Below are 10572 nucleotides of genomic sequence, written 5' to 3'. Positions count from 1 at the left end.
GCCCTATCCAGAGAAATCACTGAACACACCATACTGTATTGAGGAGATCTGTTTCTATCTATAACTGTCTCAACAGAATATGGGCTTCATAAATGTAAGGACCATGTTTTCTTTATCTTTATATCCCCAGAGTTGGGTACGCAGCAGATGCCAAGCAAACATCTGTTGAACAAAAGTATCACCTTTCATAAACAGCTGGTGAACATACTTAGATTCTGTATAAGTATTAGCCATAGTCTAATAAACTTTTCTGTTACAAACAGCACAATCTAAATATGCAGTTCCTAAAGGTAACTACGCACAGAAAATCCTTCATTTCCAACTCAAGTTAAAGTAAATGTTGAAGCATACAAATTTTTTTTTTGCATACCCAAACACCTTTATTTTTTACAACTGAATATCTAAGACATAACCCAACTGGTTCAGAACACTTCCAGATCTTTTTTGTTGCTGTTCATTTAACCAAACCAAACAAAATGTTTAAAAGGCACATCTTTAACAACAAAAGATATAATACTAATCTAACAATCAAAGTTAGCTTCACCATTTCTTGTCTTTTCCTTATATTTATCCAAGTTTTCCATTTTAAATTCTTCTTCCTCTTCATATTCAGTAAATTTGGTGTCTTTTCCTGGGCTTGAGATTGATTTTCCCTTCTGAAGCAGGAAACATTCCGCATTCAAAACTTGTTCAGCAGTCATTGAACTTTTACAACAGATCAAGCTAAAGAGGAGGGATCTGACATTATCATCCTGCAAGGAAAAACATATGCTTAAAAAACAAAAACAAAATTAGCAAACAGACAAACTGTAATGAAGGAGGATCCAATTCAAAAACACTTTTGGGAGAGGTGGGGCAAGATGGCAGCATCAAGAAGTGTGGAATTTAGTTATTCCTCCAGAGAAACTAGTAAATAGCTAGGAACAACTAGTAAATAGCCCAGAACAATTGCTAGGGGACAACTGTGACTGTCCACACATTGTACACCAGCCTGGAATGGGTGGAATGGCTGAGATAACAGCATAAAAGCTGCAGAACTGCACCAGGAGCCCTTCCCCCCAGGGCAGGCTGAGCTGTAAAACCTCACTGTGGGAGAAAGCAGCAGTCCCAGAAGGGAGCAAGTGAACATAGCTCAACCTAGCTCCAACTGAGGTTTTAGCTAACAAATGTGGACTGCTGAATACAAGCTACAAACAAAGATAAACCCCTAACAAGCAGCAAAGCACCCTGAGGTCGCTCCCAGCGGATAGGAGGTGGGGCTGATGGAAAAAAAAATACAGAGGCTTTTGGAGACAGCTGTGCTTAGAACACTGGAAAAAGCCTGTGTCCCAAGAAAAGGAGCACAGAAGACCAGGTATTATGTCTGGCCAAAAGGTGAAACTGGGGGTCAAGGACTGGCTCTAAAATGGGGCTTTCTTTCCCCTTTTTTCCTCTCTCAATCTGAGTGATTCAGTGGAGAAAGCCTCAGGCATCTCCAGTTCTCAGCACTCTGACCCAGGCAAGGGTGGAGTTAACAGAGTCAGAGAGACAAAGGAGTAATTCATGTGCAGAAGATAACTCCATAGGGTGTGTATCTTCATTAAGAGGAGGGGTATGGGGCCCAGCTCAAATGGCTGCCCTCCCTTCAGAAATCAGGCCCCAGGGCCTGGGGGAAAACAATCAAACCAGAAACAACTTAAACTGAGAATTAAATGGGCCACACCTCTGTACACCAGTAACAGGCTGACAGGTGCCACCTGCTGGGAAGGTTAGGAAAGGCAGAGCGGCTAGAGGCCTGACAGAAAAGTCTGTCAATCTTCTAAGACACACCCTCAGGGAAACCTGACTCTGAATATAGCCCACTCCTGAAATCTGAGCTCATTCTGGTCTGGAAAAATATGATTGGGGTAATCAAGGAAACCAAATGCCTAGACAACAGAAAACTAAAAATCACACTAAGAAAAACGAACATATGGCCCAGTCATAGGAACAAACCTACACGTCAACTGAGATACAGGAATTGAAACAACTAATGCTAAATCAACTCAACAAGTTGAGGGAATATATGGCAAAAGAAATTAAGGACACAAAGAAAACACTGGGTGAACATAAGGAAGAACTAGAAAGTTTGGAAAAACAATGGGCAGAATCTATGGAAATGAAAGGCACAACACAAGAAATGAAAAACACAATGGAGTGGTAGGAACATATTGGAAGCAAAGTAGTTATTTTAGGTTATTTGTTTTCCTTAATCCATTGCTTTGTTTGAAATGTTGTGGGGTTTTTTTGGTTGTTGTTTGCCTGTTTGTTTTTAATTTTTTGATAAACAAAGTTAAAAAATTGAAAAAAAATCAGTAGAAAAATGGGAGTAAAAACTAAATGACAAATAGGGTGGGATGGGGGGATGGTTTGGGTATTCTCTTTTCACTTTTATTTTTTATTCTTATTCTGATTCTTTCTGATGTAAGGAAAATGTTCAGAAATAGATTGTGGTGATGAACGCATAACTATATGATCATACTGTGAACAGTTGATTGTATACCATGGATGACTGTATGGCTTGTGAATATATTTCAATAAAACTGAATTTAAAAAAAAAAAAAAAAAAAAAACACAATGGAGACATACAACAGCAGATTTCAAGGGGCAAAAGAAAACATTCAGGAATTGGAGAACAAGACACCTGAAATCCTACACACAAAAGAGCAGATAGGGAAAAGAATGGAAAAATATGATCAATGTCTCAGGGAATTGAACAAAAACATGAAGTGCATGAATGTATGTGTCATGGGTATCCAAGAATGAGAAGAGAAGGGCAAGGGACAGAAGCAGTAAAGGAGGAAATAAGCAATGAAAATTTCTCATCTCTTATGAAAGATATAAAATTACAGATCCAAGAAGAGCAGCGTACCCCAAACAGAACAAATCTGAATAGGCCTACACCAAGACACTTAATAATCAGATTATCAAACATCAAAGACAAAGAGAGAATCCTGAAAGCAGCAAGAGAAAAGTGATCCATCACATACAAGGGAAGTTTGATAAGTCTATGTGTGGATCTGTCAGTAGAAACCATGGAAGCAAGTAGGAAATGGTGTAATATATTTAAGATACTGAAGAAGAAAAATCACCAACCAAGAATTTTATATCCAGCAAAACTGTCCTTCAAATATGAGGTAGAGGTTAAAATAATCTCTGACAGACAGACGAGAAAGTCCGTGAACAAGATACCTGCTCTACAGTAAACACTAAAGGGAGCACTACAGACAGATAGGAAAAGACAGGAGTGAGAAGTTTGAACACAATTTTGGGTGACAGAAGCACAATAATACAAATACACTGAACAAAGATGACTGTGAGTATGGTTGAAAGAAGAAGGTTAGGGGCACGTCGGAAACCAGAAGGTAAGAGGGAAGATAAAAGACTGGGACTGTATAACTCAGTGAAACCCAGAGTGGTCAACAATTGTGGCAACATGTAGAAATATTTCTTTACATGAGGGAGAACAAATGAATGTTAACCTTGCAAGGTGTTAAAAATGGGGTGGTATTGTGGAAAAAATACAATCAATGCAAACTAGAGTCTATAGTTAACAGAAACATTGTTTTATGCTTCCTTTAATGTAACAAAGGCAATATACCAAAGCTAAATGCCTATAAGAGGGCGATATAAGGGAGGGGTTTGGGACTCTTGGCACTGGTGATGTTGTCGACTCTTTTATTGTACTTTAGTTTAATTCTATCTTTCCTTTTGTTGATTTTTAGCTGTCATTTTTTTTTTCTTTTTCTTTTGTCTACCTTTTTTGACTCTTCCTCTTTCTTTGTGGAATAAATGGAAATGTCCTTATATAGATAGTGATGGTGGTGGTGAATGCATTATTACATGATTATACAGGGAACCATCAATTGTTTACTTAAGATGGAATGTATGGTGCATGAACAAACCATTTTAATAAAAAATGGGTTGATGGATGAAACTTGAGGACATTATATTGAGTCAAATGAGCCAGACACAAAAGGACAAATATTGTATGATCTCACTGATAAGAACTAATAATAATATGTAAACTCATAGACATGAAATACAGGTTACCAGGATATAGAATGAGGCTAAAGAATGGGGAGTGGTTGCTTATTATATAAGCAGAATGTTTAACTAGGTTTAACTTAAGTGTTTGGAAATGGACAGAGGTGACGGCAGCACATTATTGGGAGAATAACTAACAATGCTGAATGGTGTGTGAATGTGGTGGAAAGAGGAAGTTTAGAGTCACATATGTCACCAGAAGGAAAGCTGGAGGTTAAAACATGAGGATATGTAACACAGTGAATCTTGTGGTGGGCAATGTCCGTGATTAACTGTACAAATATTAGAAATTTCTTTCATGAACTAGAACAAATGTATGATACTCTAACTAGAAGTTAATAATAGAGGGGTATACAGGGAAAAAATGTACCTATTGCAAACTATGTACTACAGTTAATATATTTTAACGTTCTTTCATCAACAGAAACAAATGTACTATACCAATACTATGAGTCAATAATGGTGGGGGGGAGGGGTTAGGGGTATGGGAGGATTTGAGCTTTCTTTTTTCTTTTTATTTCTTTTCTGGAGTAATGAAAATGTTCTAAAATTGAAAAAAAAAATTAATTGTGGTGATGAATGCACAACTACATAATGGTACCGTGAACAACTGACTGTACACTTTGGATGATTGTATGGTATGTGAATAATCTCAATAAAATTGAATTAAAAAAACTCTAATCAGTACAATTACAAAAAATGTTCTTTCATCAATTTTAACAAACGTACTCACTAATCTAAGGTGTTAATAATAGGGTGGTATATGGGAACTCTGTATTTTATGCATGATTTTTCTGTAAACCTACAAATTATTTAATAAAAATAATTTTTAAAAAACACTTCTAGCAAGTGATACAGAGCTAAAAATTAATTTTCTATTTAGATTTTTAAAGATTTCTACAGAATTCAACTGCTTTTTGCTGGTAATAAAACAATGGAACTGAAGTACAGGAATAAAATGTAAAAGGAAAAAGAATCATGGTTGTATACTCCCAAAAACAACTGGAATTCCAACAAAGGATATTTTACTACTTCCCTTTTCCCCTCATTTATAGGACAGTGGTGAATATTTGGCACTGTGCAAATTTCACACTGACGCTCCTCTCCTTGGAATTGTACACTTTCTTCACCTGGTCAACTATTTCTAGTCTGAGTTTTGAAGAGGTCTCCTCTGAGAAGCCTTCTACCATCACTATCATTATCATCATCATTATGGAAGCCAGTATACATTATATGCCATTATCTCATAGCATGTTAATTGTACTACACATATCAAAAACCCTAACGTAGCTGTTCCAATATCTCCATCTCCGAAGACACCTTGATACACCTTGCATTTCCCCCTATGATTATTCCAATCAGAACACATATCCATCCATACACTAAATAAAAACCATCCATATATTTCTCACATCCTTCATTAGACTCTAAGATACTTATCATCAGGAATTTTAGTTTATCACTTCAGCAGCTAGCACTGTCTGGCATACCGCAGACATTTGATAAATATTTGCTAAATGAATGAATGCCAACACCCACAATCTACTCTACACAGTATATTTTTAAACATATTTAATGATAGTATCTATACTAGATATAAACTTTATTAAATATAATCAAACCTAAATGATGAAAAATAATGCATGCTCTTGAAAAACAGAAAAGCAGATTTGGAATAAATAGAAACTCATATCATGTTCTTGGACCAAAAAAAAAAAAAAAAACCTCTCTATTTTCCCTATGTTATTTATAAAGTTTAAATGATTCCAATAAAAACACAAGTTTATTTTCCTTGAGATGATTACAAAGATCTTTTAGAAAAATAACAAGCAAGAATATCCAAGAAGCTCTGATAAAAAGAAATTAGCAATGAGGAAGAAACTTGCCTTACCAAGAACTAAAAGATATTAAGCCTCTAAAATTAAAAAAAAAAAAAAAAGTATGTCAATGGTTTGTGAATAACAAACCAATGAAACAGAATACAAAAACTAAATATACCCCTTCACAAGTGAAAATTTAAAATATGAAAAAAGTGACATTTCAAATGGAGGAGGAAATAACTTTAAATAAGAGGTATTGAGACAACTGGATACACGGTGGAAAAAGATAAAACTGGATCTCTCTTCACTCCAAACACCAGGATAATTTGAAATGGATCAAAAATCTAAATGTTAAAAAATAAAATCATATAAGTACCAGGAAAAAAAATTGGCTTTTCCCTCTTGAATGTTATAAAATTTTACAAAATTATAAAATACAATTAAAGAAAAAACAAAAAAGCAATCTTTAAAAATAAAAACAAACTGAAACAAATGAATGCAACTATAATAGCAAAGTACACACAGAAACCACACAAAAAATAATTATTTCAAGTGACTTTGAAACACAGTATTTTAACTGTACAATCTCATTGGGATACAGCTTTAGTGGGGTATATCCTAAGATCAAAATGAAAGACCTTCAAAGAATGTTAAACTGCATCCAGTAATCTTATTTTTAATAACATCAGTGTCATTTGCTATTATATTCATTGTAGGACAAAGCAATTATGCAATTGTGTTACTATCTTAGGACTTCCAACTTCTTAGTGTAAGAAGAAGAGAAGATTCAAATAAGAAAATCTACAAGTTTATAGAAAGCCTGTAATCTTGAATTTGATTCAGAAATGCCTGTATGAATTCAGAATTTAATTTTCTTTTTCCAAAAAAATGCATTTCTTACTGGAAAGACCCAGTAACATTGAGAATTCTTAGCATCCATATCTCTATCTCTAAATTTCCTGCTAAAAGGAACCAGTGTTCCTTGGAGATATGGATGATTCCGGGTCTGGGCAAAAAATATACAAGATGAGCAGGAACATATTATCATGATAAAAGTAAGTCATAAAAGACTACTGGGTTCATGTCAAAGGTCATGGGAGCCATCTTGATTGGGCGGCTCTCACAAAATTAGGACATGTTGAGCAAAAACAACAACTGCAATGAATTTAGATACATCAAAGATGTTTAAATTCATGAGCTCATAACGATAGTATTTAAAACAAAAACAAAAATCTCACTGATCCTTTTTGGAGGTTGCTAACACCAACTCATAATTCTTAAAATTGGTAAATAAAGGAAAAGAATCAAGCATTTACCCTCCATTTCTGGCAGGAACTATATTTTACGGTAACTAGTTGTTGAAGAATTCCAGTTAATAAACACTGAAGCAATTAAAGTACTAGAAAATCATCACTTTGCAATAAAAGAAAAGAATCCAAATTATAATAATTAATGGATGCTAAAGCTATTAGGTGGAAAAATTAATAATCGACAGATTAGGCTGACAACACCTGAACCAACTGATCAATGTTACTGAGACAACCAGACATAAAATGACAGACTCCCTGTGATACAACAGGATGTACAAAGTACCATTTATTAAATATACTTGCTGCAAAAACTGAACCTGAAATTTAATCAAGTCTCCTTATCTAACTACCAGTTTTTTTAAATATTGGGGGAAAGAGAAGTCAAATACCGTAACAAGGCAATCAGCCAAATCCAAAAATGTGGGAAATGAAACAGTTTTGTCATCAAATAAATGGCATGGGAAAAAGGAGAGAGGTAAGAGGGAACCCTTATAAATTAAAAGAGACTTAAAAGATACACTAACCCAATAAATGTGGTCCACATTGAGCCTCATTGAAATACTGACTGGAAAAAAACTATATAAATATAAATATATTTGAAATGATTAGGAAAATTTAAACAAGACATTAAAAAAATTGTTAATTTTGTAAGACATGGTAACAGGCTAATGACTTACACACACAAAAAAAAGTCCTTTCTAGTTACAGATACAAACTGAAATATTTATGGGTCTAATGATATACTGGAAGCTTGTTTAAATTGCACAAGTAGAAATGAAACATTATTACTATGGGGCAAGGAGAAAGATGGAACAGTACTGAAAAAATGTTAATGATTGTTTAAGGCTAGGTGATACATGGGATATTCTTTTTACTTTTGCTTGCATTTGAAATTTTACATAAAGAAAACTTTGAAGATAGTATTTTTAGATAGCAAAGAGATAGCTAATCCTAGCTCTGTCCCTTCTTTATCAAATTTTAGATGCTATTAATTTGCTCTCTTACAAAGAATATCAGAATCAAAATCTCAAAATTGTATAAACATTGTTTCAAATTGCTAAAGCTGCCAAAATGTAATATACCAGAAACAGACTGGCATTTAACAATGGGGATTCATTAGCTTATAATTTAAATTCTAAAGCTGTGAAAATGCCCAATTTAAGCATCAACAGGAGGATACCTTCCTGTTGAAAGGCTGCTGGCATCTGGGACACTTCTGTCATATGGGAAGGCACATGGCTGGAGTCTGCTTCTCCTGGGCTTTTTTCTTTCAGCGCTCTTGGCTTTTTCTGTCTTTTACTCTCTCATAAAAGACCCCAGTAAAAGGTTTAAGACCCAGCTTGAATGGAGTGGGTCACATCTCAACTGAAATAACCTAACCCAAAAGTCCCACCTACAAAAGGTCTGCACCAACAGGAATGGATTAAAAGAATGTGGCCTTCTCTGGGGTGCATAACAGCTTCAAAACAGCACAAACATGTAAACGTATCTTCTGCTTGGAATGTGTATGTGGCAGAAAGAAATATCTGAAAACCTATCTGTCCCACACACTTCTGCTAAGATGTGGAAAAGTGAAGGGACCACTTTAGGTAGCTCTAGGTCAATGGCAGCCACCTAAATTTTAATCTCTCCAAATATTTTCTAAAAACAAACAAACAAAAAAGCAAGTCAATATAAAAGAGCAAATAAAACCACACATAACACATGCCCTCAGCATTAGTAGGAGACAGAATACCACAAATTTGAAATCACCTATTAGTAAAGAAATAAACAGCAAACCCATCAAAGCTACCTCTGAAGCTTGTACTGTAAGCCAGTGAGTGCAGAGGGGAAGAAGATGAGAATTGAGGGCCTAAAGGAGACAGAGCACAGACATAATCACCTCTAGAAAGACAAAGTTGTACCGTAAGTGCAGAAATACTGAAAGAGGCCCAAGATCTCATAGATTAGAGAAATGGCTAAAGAGAAAAGAGTTAAAAGAGTGCAGATCTAAAGTGGCACTCTCAGGAAAGTATCACTTCTGAAAAAGGAGGTAAAAAGAAAAGGGAAGTATCCTTTAAAGACACCATGATGAAAAGAAAACAGAAGGAATAAAATAAGGATCAGAGGATAAAATTAAGGATCCTGAAAAAAAACGAAGAGAAAATCACAAAATCAGAACATACATGATCCTTTTCCACAACTACTAAAATTAAAAGTCACTTAAAGAAACTTGATTCCACTACTCATACAGAAGGAGGCATTCATGAACTAGGAAATTAGTTAGGGTTTGAGCCACCCCCAAACCTCATCTTTGTCCAGAAAATGAACAGAAAGAAGCAATCTACAACCATACAAATCTAAGAAAAAATGGAACATGACAATCATACCATTTCAGCAGCTGAAACAACTCCCTATATCTTCTTGAAATAAAAACAAAAAAACCACCAAGTAGTATAAAAAAACTACTACCAAACAGAAGAAAAAAATACAATGCTCTATAGAGAATTAATATCCTCGAACATGTATCTGCAGATTTGAAAATTATCTTGAAACAGAAATTCAAAAATTTAAAAAAATGGACAAAAACATGAAAAATGAAGTGACAACTGATCAAACTAAAGAAAGAAAATAAAGATAAATCCCCTCAAGAGTGAAAACTAGATTACAAGAAGTGCAAAAGAGACTAGAAATGACTGAAATTTTAATAGGGGACATAAGAGAAAGACAGGAAAACAAGCAACAGAATGGAAATGAGATGAAGAAACAGAGAGGATCAAAGAGAAAATCCTGAAATGAAATCAAGCAAAGATGACCCAAAATATGTATAACTAGAGTCACTGAAGAAGAAAAAATAAAACAAGGGAACAAAATAAATATATAAAACCATAATCCAAACAAACTTTCTGGAAATAAAAGAACACCTCAATCCACACTTTGAATGGGATCATGATATATCTGGCTAAAGTCAACTGGATGATACATCCTAGTAAAACTAATTGTGTTTTAACATAAAGACCTTTTGAATCACCAAGAAAAAATAAATTATTTACAAGGGATAGACAATCAGGCTGACACCAAATTTCTCAACAGCAACCTACAGATACAAGGCAAAAGTGAAATAATTTCAAGAAACTAAAGAAAAGAAAAGAAAAACAAACCAAGACAAGGCATTCTTCAGATATTGAGACTATGGAAATATAGTCTTAAAAATGCAAGAACTCAGGAAATTCTATACTCTTGGGCACTTCATAGATAATGTGCTAGACAGTGAGCTTTATCCAATCGAGATGAATGTCAAAACTGGCAAAAGGATGACAGTAAACACTTAATGTATTTAATTATAGATGTAAGATGAAAACAGATGGGGACAAAGTTACAATAATAATTTGTAAGTG

At 34.6% G+C, this 10572-nt stretch overlaps 1 protein-coding gene across 1 annotated transcript in view; it reads right to left on the bottom strand.

The window, feature by feature from the left end:
* Positions 1–415: 415 nt before the first annotated feature.
* The window catches only part of STK31 (serine/threonine kinase 31), a 165222-nt gene continuing 155065 nt past the window's right edge, over positions 416–10572 (bottom strand). Inside the window, exon 24 of the mRNA XM_037837525.1 lies at positions 416–752. Within this exon, the coding sequence (XP_037693453.1) occupies positions 522–752 (231 nt within the window). The 3' untranslated portion in view covers positions 416–521. The remainder of the gene's footprint in view (positions 753–10572) is intronic.

The sequence above is a fragment of the Choloepus didactylus genome, chromosome 5, assembly GCF_015220235.1.
Source record: "Choloepus didactylus isolate mChoDid1 chromosome 5, mChoDid1.pri, whole genome shotgun sequence".
In the NCBI taxonomy this organism is placed as follows: Eukaryota; Metazoa; Chordata; class Mammalia; order Pilosa; family Megalonychidae; genus Choloepus; species Choloepus didactylus.
Note: the sequence above shows the minus strand (reverse complement) of the source record. Positions and strands in the feature narration are given on the sequence as shown.